The sequence below is a fragment of the Siphateles boraxobius genome, unplaced genomic scaffold, assembly GCF_051911475.1.
Source record: "Siphateles boraxobius isolate OS27281-9 unplaced genomic scaffold, OSU_SipBor_1 9, whole genome shotgun sequence".
Classification (NCBI taxonomy): domain Eukaryota; kingdom Metazoa; phylum Chordata; class Actinopteri; order Cypriniformes; family Leuciscidae; genus Siphateles; species Siphateles boraxobius.
Genome location: NW_027509219.1, coordinates 10,663,272 through 10,681,374, shown reverse-complemented (window position 1 = coordinate 10,681,374; position 18,103 = coordinate 10,663,272). Strand labels below are relative to the sequence as shown.

The window sequence follows — 18,103 nt, the reverse complement described above, 5'->3', positions numbered from 1 at the left end:
AAGCCTACTGTATCATTTGTGATACACAATTTTTCTAAGTCATCAAGATTTTGCTGAAATCTGATTGATAGTTATTTGCAAGATATGATACTTTTTAGCAAGTAAAATGCCTTTTAGTATATTTCTAAAAATGCCCTTCTTTAGGCTGTAGTACTCGTCTCTCTGCTGTAAAATCTATACTGATTTTATAAAATAAATGTAAAAATAACATAACTATATTGTTAGTAGTATCTCAAGATGATAATTTACTAGCTGAAGCAACTTAGGTTTACTTGATTATTCGTACAATTTTTTTTTAAATCATATAAAAATGTGAGTATCAAATATGATGCATCAGGCTTTTGAGGTATGTTAATTTGTTCATCCCTCAATCATCATTGTATTGCTCCCCCCCCCCCCCCCCCCACACACACACAATAAAAAACTGCAGAGCTTTGATCGTAAAACTGAGCATTTAAAAATAATCTTACTAAAACATATTATCAGGAGTTATAGAATGATGTAAGTAATGTAAATAATCTGCTATACTGTTATACAGAACATCTTATTACAAGCTATCAGAATTTCATCATACTTTTTTCCCATATAAATATCAACAAATGCACCAAATTGCATATTTTTGCTCAGTTTGGGTCACTGAATAAGATTGATGTGTTTTTTCTTCTCAAGTATAAGATCCAAATTCTCCTATATCATACAATATGAATCATAAAGGTCTGATGTATCAAATATGATACTTAACAAAAAAACGCACATGCAAACTTTTTAAAATATCTTTTTCTAAGTATTTAAGGTTAAGTATCTGTTTATCTATGCTTGTATAACATGATGTGTAAATACAAATGAGGTTTTGAAGAATGTACTGGTCATTATTTCCATGAAATTACAAAGAACTGAAGACACAAACCCTTTTTAGATTGGATTAGAAATAACATTGGAAATAAGTAACATTGTTTACTTTTTATGTTATTTTTTCTTTAATTGAATTCTTATGTCATGACAAGCCTGCTGTCCAGATAAATAATTTTAGACATTTATTTTATAAACTGTACATTTAATTATATCATATATATATATAAACTTAAAAAAGATTATAAAAAATCTAATAAACTTAAAATAATAATAAATAAAATAAAATGCCTATAAATCATCTGAAATACCAGTATTATACTCTTCAGTGCTTTTGTATTCTTTAATAAGAAAAGAATACTAAAATTGTACAAAGTTATTGCTTTGAAGTCTGTTTGTAAGATGCAGTACATTGTTGCTAACTGTAGAGGGTGGTATAAATGTAAATACTTTAGGTTATAAGAACAAGTCATTACAGCTTCAAAATACCATGCCTGCTTTAGGTGGTTATGTTTTTACATTTTGTGCTGTAAAGTGCTGCATGTGAATCTGCTGTTTAACATACGCTTGAACAGTATGTGCTCAAACATGCAAATGCTTACCTCTGTCTGTACTTCTACCTCTCTTTTCCTTCAGACATTTCAAATTCATGCATTTGGCAGACACTTTCAGACTTACAAAGCTACTTACAGTGCATTCAAGGTATACATTTTTGTCAGTTTGTGTGTTCCCTTGGATTTGATTCCATGATCTTAGCAGTGCTAGCATCATGTTGAGCTAGCGGGACAGTATTTAGATTCACTTGTCCCTGGAAAAATGTCCTATTTGTCTTTACCTTTCACCATCCATCTTTTGTAAGGTTAATCATTGCTTCTTTTCTTCACTCTTAATGGGTTAAATTTTCTAAATAATCTGTCTGTCATCGTATTTAAACCTCTCACCATCTTCTTTCTCTGGGTTTGTGCTTTGTAGTGGCAGAGTTTACAGACCAGCCAGGTGAATTGAGAGGCTTCTCGGTTCACACTCGTTTGGTGAAGGGTCCACGGGGCTTCGGCTTCAACATAGTGGGAGGCAGCAGGCGGAGGGAGTTCCTGCAGATTTACAGCATCACCCCCGGAGGACCTTCAACACTTAACACAGGTAACACCTCATCTCTCTTCAGCCGCCCACTGCGGTAGAGGGCTATGTTTTATATATAGGTTGCTACTATCTTTCTCTCTTCTTCTATATTACACTTTCCGTCCCACTGTGGATTAGTGTTGTGATTGTGTGATCCTGTAGAACGAGAGTCTCGATCTCCCTCTAATCCTAATGGCCTGCATGGAGTAATCCAGCTATCACTCACTGCCAACACACACATTTATAATAAAATGTGAAATTACGAACACGCTCTCTCTTACTTCGCTATTACACACAGACATAGAAATATATGCATGTTCAATCTTAAATTGGTCCTGCACATCCCACAGATGCTCAATTGGATTGAGATCTGGGGAATTTGGTGGCCAGAACAACACCTTAAACTCTCGATTATGTTCCTCAAGCCATTCCTAACAATGTGTGCAGTGTGGCAGGGTGCATTATCCTGCTGAAAGAGGCCAATTCCACCAGGGAACACCATTGTCATGAAGGGGTGTACCTGGTCTACGCCAATGTTTAGGTAGGTGGCACATGTCAAATTTACGTCCACGGGAATGGCCGGACCCGGGGTTTCCCATCAAAACATTGCCCAGAGCATCCCACTCCCTCCTATGGCTTGCCGCCATACCACAGTTCATCCTGGCGCCATTACTTCCCCAAGTAAATGGCACATACGTACACGACCGTCCACCTGATATAAAAGAAAACAGGACTTATCGGACTAGGAGACCTTCTTCCACTGCTCCAAGGTCCAGTTACGAGGCTCGTGTGCCCATTGTAGATACTTTTGTTGGTGTAAAGGAGTCATCATAGGCGCTCTGATTGGTCTTCGGCTACACAGCCCCATATGCAGCAGAGTGTGTTGTGACACATTCCTTCCATAACCATCATGAAAATTTCAGCCATAGTAGACCTTCTCTTTGCTCGGACCAGACGGGATAGCCTTCGTTGCCCTTTTGCATCGATGAGCCTTGGGCTCCAAACTCTCTGTCTTATTTAGTTAAATAGTTTTGAACTTAGGTTAACTTTCATATTATGAATTGCATGCAATTTAACACGTTCCATCTCTTGCCTTTTTTCCAGCGGACATTCTGGTGTACATCAATGATACCTGTGTGCTCGGCTTCTTTCACAAAGAGGTAGTGGAAATGTTGAAAGCCATACCGGTGGGTCATACTGTGGATGTTGTAGTCCGAAGGGGCTACCCTATGCTCTATAACTCTGACGGCTGCCCGAAGATGCCCAATTCTAGGCTAATCGCTTCCCAAGACCAGTCACTACATCTACCTCCACCAACCACCACCCAACCCCAGGCCCAGGCCCCTCTCCCATACGCACAGCTACACCTCAACCACAATGGTCCCATGTGGTCTGAATTTGAGAGGGGGTCCTCAAGGAATCTCAGAGTACGGGCATCAAGGTTCAGTCTGGATGCTAATGGTAATTCACCTCCGATTGCTTCACCTAAAAGACCTCCATCATCATGCCAGTACTCTAACGGGTATGGGAGTGGATTCCTGAGACCGCCACACACTGCAAGAAGCATAAGGAGGTTACAGAGTGCAGAACTAGCCAGCCAGAGTGACAGTGAGGTGGTGTCCGCGATTGGATCACATAGGTGAAAGGATTTGATATGTTATATTGTCACTGCTATGATCAGGGTTAGATTATAGAATGCATGCTGTAAAATGTAATCTGTAACATTTTGTTAGATTGCTTATTTGACTCGTTTTAAGTATAAACAAATGAAAAAAATCTGCCACTGTTTCTTAACTGTACATTTATTTTCTTTTAAGGGTTTTTACTGATCAAGAATTTTTGGAATATTACCCATGTATCAAATCATCATATATTACTGTTCAAAAGGTTGGGGTGGGGAAGATTTTTAAAGATGTTTTTGAAGTCTTTTATGCTCACCAAAGCTGCACGTATTAGATCAAAAATACATTAAAACAGTAATATTGTGAAATCATTTTAGAATTTAAAATGACTTTTTAAGTTGTTTTGTTTTGTTTTAAGGTATTTTAAAATGTAATGTAATACTGTGTTTGAAACCTGAATTTTCAGCATCATTTGTATTCAGCGTCACAGGATCCTTCAGAAAACTTTCTAATATGCTGATTTGGGTCTCAAGAAACTTTTTTTTACTATTATCAATCTATCTATGATCTGAAATGGATTTTTTCTTGACAGACTTTATCATGTAATAGCAGCTGATATCAGGTACATGCAAGGACTAGAAATAGCACTTTAGCTTAGCATGAAGCTAAACTTATTTCTGCTTCTCAAAATTTACTCAAAACCCCAATGAGTATATAAATCAACTTTTTTTTACTGATCATAGGTGGATTCTTTTCATGGAATGAGGTAGAAAATAAATTATTTGTAGCTGTCTTTGCTAAAGCATTGTAATAATGCATAAAAACACAGACAAACCAAATATTGCTTTAATCTTGTTTGATCTGTCAAAGCCTTTTTGTTATGAGCAGAATGATACTATAATTACCAAAATTGAGGTTCCTTAATGATTTCAGTTGTTGTTCTTGACAACACCCTCTGTCTACTAGGAGGAATGTAACACACATCATAAGAGTGTTTCAATGCTGTTAAATCGAAATACTGTTTGAATCTAACTGATTACCAGCATTTAAGTTGTTACTGACATGTATTCTGTTCTTACCAACCCTGATTATGATACATTATGTCTACAGTGATTTGCTTTGCCTGACCACATGGTCTTTCTCTTCTTATCTTCACAGGGCCTCGTTTATCCGTAACCACAACAACAACTCTCTCTCCTTCAAATCTTCTGAGAGTGACCTTTCCTCAAGTACTCCACCGCCCATATCTCGATTGCCCCTACCCCACACAGAACTAAGTCCGGATCCCGTCCCTTACTCTCCTGGAGGAGGAAGGCGCTACTCCCATCTCCGTAAACCACAAAATACACTGCTAACCCCACCTAGCAGCACCCATTCAGACGGGCCTTACTTCACCTTCAACGGGACAGCCAGTGCCAGCAGCGGCAGCCCGAACAGCATTCCTTCACCTGGAGCCATGAGCGCTGTGATCGGAAGTGGAGTTGGAGGAATGGTGGGAAGTGGGGAATTAGTCCCTGTTGCCTTGGCTAAATGCGAGAGAGGCAGCAATATGGGGTTTAGTGTGACGGCAGGAGGTCATGGAGGCAGACAGACCCTTGTGAAGAAAGTCTGGGACCACAGACAGTGTAATGGGCTGCAGTCTGGAGATGCCATTGTGAAGATCAATGGAGCAGATGTACAAAGTCTCAGCTTTGCACAGGTAGAAAAAGAGCTGATGATATTCAACTTTTTTTTGTTATGGTGTACAATTATTATTAATATACATATATTCTTTTTGTTTATTATTCAAGGTCCAAAGGATTTTGCAAGAACACACTAAAAAAGGGGAGGTTATTCTGCTGGTTTACAGAGGGGGTAAGTTATATGTTAATTTATACTTTCAAATAAACACAGCTTTGGGATTTAGAATGATGTAAATTGCCTAAGAAATATTTTATATTCTGCACTATTTATAGGTCACTAATTATGTGATAAATTTGGAATATTTTCAAATAATTCTCCATAAAATTATACTCAGTAGGTGTGATATAGAAATTGTTGCCACTACAATAGTTATTTATATTTTGAATATATATTGGCTGAATAAAAACCTTAAAGGCTCTGTTAATTTATTTTATTTTGTAATGAAGAAATAAAAAGTTTGTCTGAAATAGATAAAATACCTTTACCTTTATTTTATTTTAGAGATCATCAGGTTTTGCTTAAACTTTTGGATTTCATGCATCTTTCATTTCATGAGTCTTGCTGTCAGGATGCAAACCAAATAAATAGACATTCAGATATTTATGTTAATTTTTCAATTCAACGTTCACACTTTAAACCCTACTGTATGTACTAATTTTTTTTAAATAAAGTTTAAATAAATCATTTTTTGATTGGCGAAAATCCATAACAATTGTGTAGTCTTCATCCCTGTTCATCAATAATTCTGTCCTTTCATTGTAGGCACCTCACATTTCTCCAATTCCCCTAATTCTGTGCGGCGACTAACTCCTCCCCCTCCTCGGTCCGCCTCTGACTCGGAAGTCCCTCTGTCTATCGACTCTATGCCATTATCACGCAACTCTCTCACTCCGCCCTCTCCAGCGCTGGTGCGCTCCTCATTGGTCCAGAGCACCAGCTTCCTGGATTCTGTACCTGTCACTCTCACGCTTGAGCCACGTGATTGGATGAGTTTGGAAGAAGGAGGGACGGTGCTCAGTCCCAGATTAAGAACAGAGCAGAAAGAGCAGCCTGTGCTACGGGGTTATGAGGTGGAGCTAAAGAGGAAGCCAGGTGAAGGCTTTGGATTTGTTATCGCCTCTCAGGATGTGGAAAATGTCAAAGGTGAGTATGTGTAATGCACCAACACCATGCAATATCCTGCAAGTGCACCAAGATCACCATTTAATGCAAGATATATATATATGATGCAAGTTTTATATCGAACAACTAAGTTAGGATTAACTTAGTTTAAAAGAGTGTTGTGCTCATACAGGTGATGCAGGTTTGAGTCCAGACTGATCATTTTGTCCTTCTGAGTAACTGTCCTCTCTAATCAAGTCAAGTGAGATATAAGGGCCTATCATACACCCGGCGCAATGCTGTGCCAGGCTCGACTCAAGTGTTTTTTTTTTTTTTGCTAGTTTCAGCCCGATGCAGTTATCATTTTCACGTCCTGCGCCACATTGTTTAGATAGCAAATGCATTTGTACCCATTTGTGTGCCCAAGGGCGTGCTGGTCTGAAAACGAGGTGTGTTCAGGCTCATTGTTGGTGCGATGCTATTTTGAGGCAACTGAAATAAACTGCGCCATTGACCAACTGAAACCTGGACTAAAGTCAAAAGTGCAATGTTTTTTTTTTGTTATTTAAAGAGCGTGTTAGTAATGTGCGACTATAGGCGGGTCCACAACGTGCGTACACTTTGTCCCATAGATGGTCTGCTCGCACGCTTTAACCTTGCGCACAAGCAAATGTTTCCTAGCTAGAGAAGCGTTCAGTTTTCCCACTTGCAAATTCTGCTATGTAAATAGCGAATCCACCATGGTGCGAGCGCAATTGATTTTAAAGGGAATGAGAGATAAGACTCTGATTGGTTTATTTCACATTACGCCCAAAGCACACCCATTACTCATTAAGAGAATAAGGACAACCCCTTTAGATCATGCGCCAGGCGCACCGTCCATTTTTCCCGCCGTTAAACTAGCAAAAGTGGATTCGTACACTACAGTAGTCCACTGTAGCGGTGCTACATATTTAAACATTAATATAAACATAAAGAGTTGAAGTATAAACAAATAAACAAGTATAAACCTACACATAGATAATCTATTGAAAAACGTAATTTTACTATATATAATCTAACTATACACAAATACTAACTACACATATACTTAATCTAACTATACATATACATAATCAAAATCAATTTGATTGTAACAACACGTAGTGCAGTAGTGCAAAAAAAGACATTCAGGACAAACAGCGCAACTTGGAGACAGTGCAAGGTGAGTCCGCAGTGTATGTACACATGTATTATCCTGGTGAGTCTGGGTAGCAGTGAGGATGTTAAAGTGTCCAGGGCACATAGAGAGACGAGAGAGTTTTAACACAGGTGGATGGTTTGTAACGCCTGTGTGTAGCCTACTCGTTCACTCAATTACTTTATTCGCATCAGCACCATCTTAGATTTTTAACGGGAATGAAAGCGATGCTTTGAGTTATAGAAATTCTTCTCTTCAGTGGGTTGTACTGTTATTTAATGTGTTTTTTGGATTGTTCTGTTGACGAAACACTCCACAAGCAACAGAAAACATCTCCATACTGAGTAACTCATACAAAGAAAATGAACAACAGCTGACAAGTTCCACTCAAGATGTCATACTGATTGGTTAAAAGGTTAATGATCTGAATGAAATAATCACCCAATCAGAAACATCCTCATCAAATTGCCATTATCATTGGCATGTTTTATCCATTTCTACATCATAAAGAAGACAGTGATGCAGCTGGTCAGCAAACTCTGAATGGTGGCACTGTAGAATGTGGTGAGGATAGGTGGGGGAGACTTGCTCTTTTCAGCCAGCGCAGGAAGTGATGCGGTGTTGGGGGTCCAGGTGAGATGCTGTGATGTGTCACCCCCAAAGTGTTAACATGTTCAATAATAATTAACAAAGACTTTAAAGCTAGAGTGTGCAACTTCATAGAAGCTAGCAATAGCAAGGAAGCTAGCTTTGAAGATCTCACCCTAATATTTCTATTTCCAATATAATTCAAAAATATTAAGCAGCACAACTTTTTCACCATAATAATTAGAAATATTTCTTGATCACCAAATCAGCAAATTTGAATGATTCTGAAGGATCCTGTGATGCTGAAGACTGGAGTAATGATGCTGAAAATTCAGCTTTGCCATCACAGGCATAATTTAAATTTTAAAATATAAACAGAAAAAAAGCTATTTTCAAATTGTAAGAATATGTTCAAAATATATATTGAACAGTATTTGTAATTGGAAATTCACAAACGTTCTATATTAATGAAGTTTCTACTACATGGAGTTTCATGCTATTTAATGTTTTTGGTTAAAAGTACTTTACAGTATGCATGTTATTCATTTAATGCAGCCACAAACTGTGTTATATGCCTAATTGGGCTTATTTAGTGGCAGCTGTATTAAGCTGACTGACTGACAGTGAGACAGAGGCCTGCCAACAGTCAGGCCCAGATACACACACCCCTCCTTCACCCTCCCACTCTCCCCTACCTAAGCCCACAATGACCTCATTTTGCTCAGTGTTCCTTTGGTTTTTATTGAGGCCATGGCATCACTAAAGCATGAGCATCTAAAAAAGTGCCTGTCCCCATGTCACAGCTGTTTCCATGTATATCAATATCTTAGACGCTTCTCTTTTGTATGACTTGATTTCATAATCTTCGAAAAAAGTGCTGTCTTGGTGTTTTACCCAACCTCAGAGTCTAAATTAGTGTCAAAGTTAGTATTTGAGATTATGACAGTATTATGAATGAGATTATATATGATACTATATATGACAATTTGTTACATTTTTTAATTCTATAGATTGATTGTAGTTATGGGTTATGTTAAGCTATTGTTCTCAAATTGGCAAAGCTAGATCCTGTTCTTTCTCCCAGGCATTTGGAAAATACCCTAAAATAAAAAATAAAAAAAGTTGCTTATTTGTGTTCCTACACACGTACCGTACATTAATGGCTGGCAATTAAAGGCTCAGTATGGAGATAAAACAGTTCGCCTTGAGACTGTGATGCCTGATGAAACACTGGTGTGTGTGTTTGTGTGTACAGCTGATGACTGTAGAGCTATATAAAATTCATGGATGGTGTCGATACAAGAAATGTCAGGGAAGACACTACGAATTATAAAGAGAGAAAGAATGATGTCAGCAAGCAAACCATGGGAGTTAAAGATCAATGAATCAATAGAGTGGTTATCCTAGTTTTGCCACTGCCAGTGGATCTCTTAAAGGGACAGTTCACCCAAAAACTGTTATTCACTTTTATGATTTTTCCAAACCCAAATGACTTGTTACTTAGGGGAAACACAAAAAGTTCAAGAGTTGTGGCCATACAAAAACTCTGAGGGATGGATAGATTTTACAGTTTAGTTATTAATGTGTTTCACTTAGCTGAATCTCTGTTTTTGAGTGAACAACGAAATACAAATTTGTTGAATTTGTCACAAATTATAATATGGCTTCGGAAGATTTGAATATGGAGTACACTGTAAATATCGTGTTTACACTAAAAAACGGCACCTGTGGTTGCCAGAAACTCCACGTAAAAAAACTACAGTGACAGTGTTTCAGGTATATGGGATGTATTGGTACCCGTATATATTCTACAATTTGTAACAGTATATTTCATTAAATGATATGACAATTGAATCTACTGCATCAAATGTTCTGATAACCACCACAATAATACAGGTGCACAGGGTCATACACACAAAGGTACAACAACACCATCAGGGTAACACACAATAATATAATAATGCCATAAACATACACTAAAATTTGAAGAAACAAAATTATTTCTAAAATATAATTATATAATTTCACGCTGAGAATGTCCTTTTCCTGTTTACCGTAAATTGTCAGCCAAACTCCTTAGTTCCTTAGTGATAAAATATTTACTTGAAGTACTTTTTTTGATAAAAAAGTAACTGTAGTCTGATTACGAGATTTAAAAAAAACCTAATATAATCTAATTAGAAGTAGGCTACTTAATTTTTTTACATGTAACCAGTTACAACCCAGCGCTGCAGACTATAGTATTATTTCATTAAATGTCATCTTTTCATTTGATAATCGCACTGTATCTGCTGTATCACGATTATCATGCAATTTTACATTTGGGATAATTAATTATTAGCTTTCCAGCAATTCATGAACCTCCTGTAGTTCCATATAAATATTTTTTTCCCCCCGCAGAAATTCACCTTTTGTGTTCCACATAAGAAGAAAGTTATGCAGGTTTGAAATTCGGATGGAAATTTTTTGGCCGAATTTCCCTATAATTACATGAAATATTTTCTATTTAATGATGCACCACTGTTGTCATATGCTCATTGCACTGATACAGCATTAATTTAAATCCCTCAAATGCTTTTTATTGGCTTGACCAGCATGCATCAGCAATCCCAAAGTCAGATTACACACATATACTGTATGTGCATGTAGGTCTCTCTCTCTCTCTCTCTCTCTCTCTCTCTCTCTCTCTCTCTCTCTCTCTCTCTCTCTCTCTCTCTCTCTCTCTCTCTCTCTCTCTGTCTCTCCCTCCCTTCCCCTGATCGGCACCCCCGCTCTGCAGTGGTCCAAGGATTAAATCGTTCGCTCTCTTATCGCCCCTCCTCTTATCTCCATCTCTCTGTCTTTATTCCCTCCTTTTCTCTGCCTGTCCGCCTCCCTCCCGCTCTTCTCATTCACCGACTCCAGATGCCAAAGGAAAATGAACCCGCTACAGTAAAGCAGTTCGCTCGCACAGCGATACAGAGGCTCGTTCTGTTCTGTTTTGTTCTCTTCAGTGGTCTGTTTATGCCCTCCATTAGTTTTCTCATTATGACCCTTCCGCGTGATCGCTCTCACATGTGTGGGGATTTAAACGGAGTGTGATCCGGGATCGGGACCCTGCCTCCTCATACACACACTAACACACACACACACACACACACACACACAAACCAAGCCATGCTGGAGAGACTGCAGTCTGCCTTGAAAAGTGTGAAGGACTCCAAACGTAAATATTTGTTTTTTCTATTACTTGATTTCATCCCTTATTTCTTAAAAAGACAAGCTGTCATATTACTGTCGGGAGAATGTCAGTGCTGATGCAGAGTGTTTTAAATGGGAGAGATATGTAGTGCTTTACTATTATGTGGTTTAATAGGCTCTATGGCCTGCTCATTTGAATTATGACAGGAGATATCTGCAGTGCGTTTATATATGTTTTGGTATAGATATGCGGATATATGATGAGGAATAATTTATACAGTTTGTTACTGTATACAAATCTCTTTCGCTCAGTAAACACAATTAAAATCATTGGAAACCATCATAAAATAAAAACAAAGTTGTGTGTGTATTTTGTGTATGTAAAAATCAAATCTTTATTATATATCTTTATAGAAAGTAATTACACAAAATATTTTATTGTTGTTTTGTAACGTGTGTTTTTGACCTCTCAAAATTAGTTTGGGGAGCTTTTGCTGTCAAAAAACTGTTCTTATGGCACAAAGTCTGAGTGAAACATTCCCCTAGACCACAAAACACACAGACACACACACACACACTCACACACACACACACACACGCACATTGGGGTTTTATGTTTTATGTTGTCATTTCAGAGACATAATAATTTTTATACAGTACAAACTGTTCTACCCCCTAAGCCTACCAATCACAGAAAATGTTTTGCTTTTTTTGGGTATTTTCAAAAAAAACATCACAACACAAACACAAACACACACACACACACACACACACACACACACACACACACACACACACACACACACACACACACACACACACACACACACACACACACACACACACACACACACACACACAACCAAAACACACATGGTGGTTTTATGGGGACATTCCATAGACATCATGATTTTTATTCTGCACACACTGATTATTCTACCCCCTAAACCTAAAACTTTCTGCTTTTTTCAAAACATCACTTAGTATGCTTTATAGGCTGTTTTCCTCCTGGGGACTGAAAATGTCCACAAGTACAATGATTTTGGATTTTGCCATCCTTGTGGGGACATTTTGTCCTCATAACGTAGGGTTTACCTGGACCACACACACACCTATTATTGTGACAGTGCAAAAGCCCACTGCGTTCTCTGCTCTTGGCTTCAGATACAGCAGTACTGCATTGTACCTAAATCAATTGCACATCTGCAGAACATCCTCTATTCATTAACTAGCAAGATAAGCGAGATATTATCATCATCTCATTCTTACCGGTTCGTGTTCATACATCTGCTTCAGTTGTGATATATTTTAGACAATCATTGCAGTAACTGAATGCTGAGGCTTTTCATCTTTAATTACGTTTTGTAATTATTGGCTCATTCCTCATATGAATTTGATGAGTTATGTATTTTCTTGACAGACTTTTTTCCAATCAGTTAAAGCTGCTGTTTGCTAACTCTGTCAGAAGTGCTTGTGTGTTTCTTACAAGTTGTGCACATATTCTATTAGATTTTTTGTGCTTAATTCGTTCTTAAATGTGTTGTTAAATTATTGTTGCTCTGAAATGGAAGTAAAATGAATTAGTAAAATAGCGTTTTATGCCATCGAAAACACCCATAGCTATTTACAGCATTGTAAGTTATTTTTATTAACAGTTGTCACTGTTTATAGTCATAACTAGTACATTTTGATACTGTACTAGGAAAAGCTTCTGCTGCAGTGCAACACAGGTTCATAATGAGCATCACACACTCTTGCTGTGTCTTTCTCTCGTCCCGCTCAATCTCTCTCTTGTATTTTAGTATGCAGCGCTGGTCTTCTGAAGTGAATGGTGTTACAGTGCCAGCCAGTGCATTTCAGCAGCTGTGGAGCACTTTTATTTTTGAGATGAAGACTGTACAAAGACTGCTATTATATTACAAACTTTCATCATCACGTTACTTAAAAGACGAACTGTTTGTATAACTGTGCTCATCTGTTTGTTCTAGACAGACTGTCAGTCTGTGGATTTTACAGAAACTCTTTCTGCAGGTTACATCATTATGCCAGTAGGTGGCAACAAGTGACTGTCTTTATGAGTAAGTGAGTCACTGATTCATTCAAAACACTGGTTCATTCAGGAACTAAATAATGAACTGTATTATGAGTGAATCAATAGCCCCTTTCACACAGTAATCCCAGTAAATTACCGTAACATTACCGGTATTCAGGCTTTTTACCGTTAAGAGACCATTCACACATCAGCACCAAAATATCGGTAACTAAATTCAGTGATGTCAGACATCGGAAATAATCTTAAACGTTGCGCTGTTGTCTTCATCTGCCCGCATGTGGAGAACCCCTTTAGTTTCACTATGTTCAATTTGACAACATTTTTTGACTTCTGAGTGACATGCGTAAGGGGATGATCACACAGAACGTGTTTTTTGCTCTTAAAAACACGAGAGACGAGAAATGCATAATAGTGTTCAACTACAGAGCCGCAGCGCTGATGAATGGAAAATAAGGCTTTGTCTTGAGCGTGACACACTAAAAAAGCTGCAAAACATGGCACAATGGTCATTTACATAGAAAAACAATTAAAAAGAAGCGGAGCTTCCTGTGAACAGCGCAGAGTAATTGTGTTATTTCAATAAGAACTTTATGATTTGCTCAAAGCAGACTCTTTACGTCAGTGCATTCTGATTTTGTACATGCTCATACCGGTAATCTTCATTCTTTGTTCACACACCGCATCATACCGGTAATTACTGGTAATTTTACAACTTCTCATGCTATAAAATGTCCGAACCGGTATTTTTGGTAAATGGCGTTCACACATGATCTCTTAACAGTAATTTACCACCGTTAATTTTACCAGTAAAGACTGTATGTGTGAAAGGGGCTATTGAATTATTCACTCTGTCGATTTGTTCAAAAACACAAATTCACTCAGGAATGAAACTCTTTAACTATTTAATTGCACGGACAAAGTAACTACCCTAGTGAAAAATAAATATACTAAAATGTTTTCAAAATACATTTATTTTATGCTAAGTATACTACAAATACATTTAGATACTCACGTACTTCATATAAATACCCTGCAATTGTACTTTTAATATATTAAATTGATGTACTTAAACTATGTTTTGTACTCAGTCCACTTTAGTTATCCGGAAATAGTACTGAGGTCCAACTAAAGATATATTTAAGTATATTTGACTGTGCTAAAGTGGAACTATTGCAAGTATACTTTAGGTACATTTTAAATATATTTAATTTAAAAACTGATATTATACAGAAATAATACTATCCGAGCTAATAGTGATATTAAACACGCTTTAGGCTAAATATTAAGAAATGTGCATTGTGCAATAAAAAGGTACTCCAAATAGAGTATCGCTTAGTATGAAATAAATGTATTTTAAATGCATTTTGTTATAGGTTTTTTTTCACTAGGGTAGCAATATTTAAATTGTGTCTACAGTTGCTTAAATATTGTGTCTACAATTGCTCAATATTAACTTTTGTTGTTTTACTGTGTGTAAAAGTACATTCACAATCATGCTGCTGGTCTGGATTTCAGCCTACGGCCTCATGTCTATAGCCAAATCAAACATCTGATTTGACAGAAATCTGTGTAGTGCAGTAAGACTCATCAATATTTTTGCTCCATTTTCCTGGAACATTGATTTCACATATGTATATATGCTAAAAAGGGAATATGATCTGTTTTGGAGTACATTAGCATATATGCAGATGGCTTCAAACCTTACAGTCAGATCTGTTTAAAAAATGTAAAAAAAGAAGTGTTCACATGGTTCAGCTTAACTCCATAACTCACTGGCGGTTTGAAGGTGGTCCGGTGTTTTGCAGGATATCAAGACTAAGTGCACGTGTCTTTGTGTCTTACATTGTGGCCCATTTGTCTGCATTAGTGTGGGAAAGCATATGACTTGAACAATACTTCAAGCCCAATATTGTTACACAGTTTTCAGCTATCAAAGCAGATCTTGACAGAGCATCATTCTTATTTCACCCAAAATAAAACTGTCACTATTTACTTACCCTCATACCTGTCATTTCAAACCTGTATGGCTTTCTTTCTTCTGTGGAACATAAAATAATATATTTTGAAGAATGTTGGTGATCAGACAGTTTTGGTAACTATTGACTCCCATTGTGTGGACAAAAAAAGAGATACAATTTTTTAAATATATTTATGTTCCACAGAACATAAGAAAAACAAAGAGAAAGTAAGTCATCTAAATAATTTTTCACTTGTTTAAGAATTTTCATTTTTCGGTGAACTATCTCTTTAAGCTGAACTGTAATGTCTTCAGTGATAAAATACTTTCTCCTATCCAAGTTTAATGCGCTAAGAGATGTATGAGTGAGCAGTTTGTAGGATGATTTCATTTTGGTTTGGGACAGGACAGTCTGTTTGAAAGCAGTTATGTTTGCAATTCAGAAATTACACACTTCACCTTCAGTCAAGAAGTCTCATCATAACAAATACACCCTTCACCTTTAAAATGCTAAAAAAAACGAATAATTACCTGATGCATGACTTATTTATTATTCATAAATGTAACATAATACATGATTTAAATTAAAATTAGAAAATTACTGTATATGAATGACAGTTTGACCCTCACAGATGCAAACGATGTGCACAATTTAAATCTACTTAAGAAAACATCTGGTGCAATTTGAGCATCGTCTGATGATTTTACCATCTGCAGGTAATCCTGAATAACTATTATCTAATTTTTTTTATTTTTTATTTTTATAACTGTTCCCGATCTCCATGTGGTGAGCCAAATTACCAAATATGGGTAACAATGAATCACAATGTCTTGATGTTTTTGTGGCTATGTCATTTTGCTGAGAGACGACGACTTGCGCTATTTATCATAACATATTTACTGGAAAACAGCTAAATAAACCGATTGTCATGGTGACACAAAATGCAGCCTATTTGTTATTTAAGATACTTAAAAACACAGTTTAATGGCTGGTAAGAAACATTTATAGTTGTTAAATTTGACAAATTCACTCGCTTTTTGCATTGACATCAAAAAGTAAATGTTTGAACCCTGACTACAGCTGAATGAGTTTGTGCTCTACATGCAGGCTGTGTTTTCTGGGTCTGATGTACTATATAATGATTCTGACTCAACAAAACAGCTGCTTCGACTGAAAGAGTAGCAAAGGATGGGGGATTGGGTGTTTTGAATGGAGAGGTAATGTAAAGAAACGAGAGGAAAAGGAATTGACAGCTGATATGAGAATGAAGAAGATGAAGGGCAAGAAATAAAGACGCAGGAGAGGTCGAACAGATGAAAGATGAAAAAGTTTTAAGGCGTTCAAGGTGGCTTATGTTTCACGAACGTTGCCTTGGCAACAATGATTCCGAACAAATGTAAATGCGGTCTGCTCTTTATACACACTCACACACACGCACGTCAGTCGTCGGCACTCTCATTCAGCGCTCAAGTGTTTCCGGAGGCTGAATCTGTATGACTCACACTGGATGCTGCATTGTGTGAAAACTAATGATTTTCAGTGACAGCCGTGATTACGACTCTCCTCCTCATAACTCTACTTGTCTGTTTTTCGCAGCTTTACACTTTCTCGTATTGAAAGGACTTTATTCATTGTTATTTATTAATTTAGGGATTTTGTCATAACAGATGTTTTAATAACAGTTGAATCCTGTCTAGTGGAGAACACAACAACTGAACTCTGCTGGCTGCTTTTTACTTTCTCTGCGACAAAAATGCATACGTTTTATGGTAGAAACATATTTTTTTGTCATCAAAATAGATTTACAAGGCAGTTTACAACTTAAGTCTTATTAATATCACATTAGGAAATAACAGTCATTTATTTATGAATTTCTTGTCATTCTACGGTAACTGAATCTTTGAAGACTGACAAATCTTTTGACCAAAACATAATTCTTGATTTAATTCACGAGTTGAAAGAGCGATTGTCTGAATCTCACTAATCAAAAGTCACTTAAGTCAATTCCATATTTACAATGACAGGATGCTTTTTTTCCTCTTGAATACATTTGTGGAATATTCCTAGCATTATGCCCAAAAAATGAAAATATGAGATACAAAATTACAATGGGCAATATTTTTATTACAGTAGGAAATATTTAAAAGTTTGTTTTTGAAAATAATACTTTCATACTTGCCAAGGCTGCATTTATTTGATCAAAAATAAAGTAAAAACAGTAATATTGTGAAATAGTATTACTATTTATAAGACGACTTGATTTGATTTGATAACTGTTTTCTATTTAATTTAATTTAATTTAAGTTAATTTATTCATGTGATGGTAAATCTAAATTTCCAGCATCATTACTCCAGTCTTCAGTCTCACATGATTCAACAATCATTCAAATATGCTGATTTGATTCTCAAGAAACATTTCTTACAATCAATTATAAAAAAAACAGTTGTGCTTGCTTAATATTTTTTAACTGTTATAAATGTTCTTCTGGATTCTATAATGATTAGAAAGTTTAAAACAACAGCATTTATTTGAAATATAAATCTTTTGAAACGTTATAAATGTCTTTACTGTCACTTTTTTCAACTTAACGTACCCTTACTGAATAAAAGTATTAATTAAGTACGAATCTTTCCCGAAAAATCATACTGACGCCAAACTTTTGGACGGTACTGTACATATATTTGATAAGTATTATAATTTATTTTATAATATCTGTGGTTATTATGCAAACATCTGATTGTAAGCTGTATTGTAAGGCATTATGAATGC

General features: G+C 36.6%; 1 protein-coding gene across 8 annotated transcripts in view; it reads left to right on the top strand.

Moving 5' to 3' along the window:
- magixb (MAGI family member, X-linked b) overlaps positions 1–18,103 on the top strand; it is a 102,061-nt gene that overhangs the window by 67,662 nt on the left and 16,296 nt on the right. For 5 of the 8 annotated variants that reach the window (XM_077224352.1, XM_077224351.1, XM_077224354.1 and 2 more), the window contains 6 exons: positions 1,486–1,551; positions 1,822–1,989; positions 3,073–3,607; positions 4,749–5,289; positions 5,381–5,444; positions 6,036–6,416. In XM_077224352.1, the coding sequence (XP_077080467.1) occupies positions 1,486–1,551; positions 1,822–1,989; positions 3,073–3,607; positions 4,749–5,289; positions 5,381–5,444; positions 6,036–6,416 (1,755 nt within the window). The remainder of the gene's footprint in view (positions 1–1,485; positions 1,552–1,821; positions 1,990–3,072; positions 3,608–4,748; positions 5,290–5,380; positions 5,445–6,035; positions 6,417–18,103) is intronic. The other 3 variants (XM_077224353.1, XM_077224355.1, XM_077224350.1) reach the window with 1 other exon arrangement.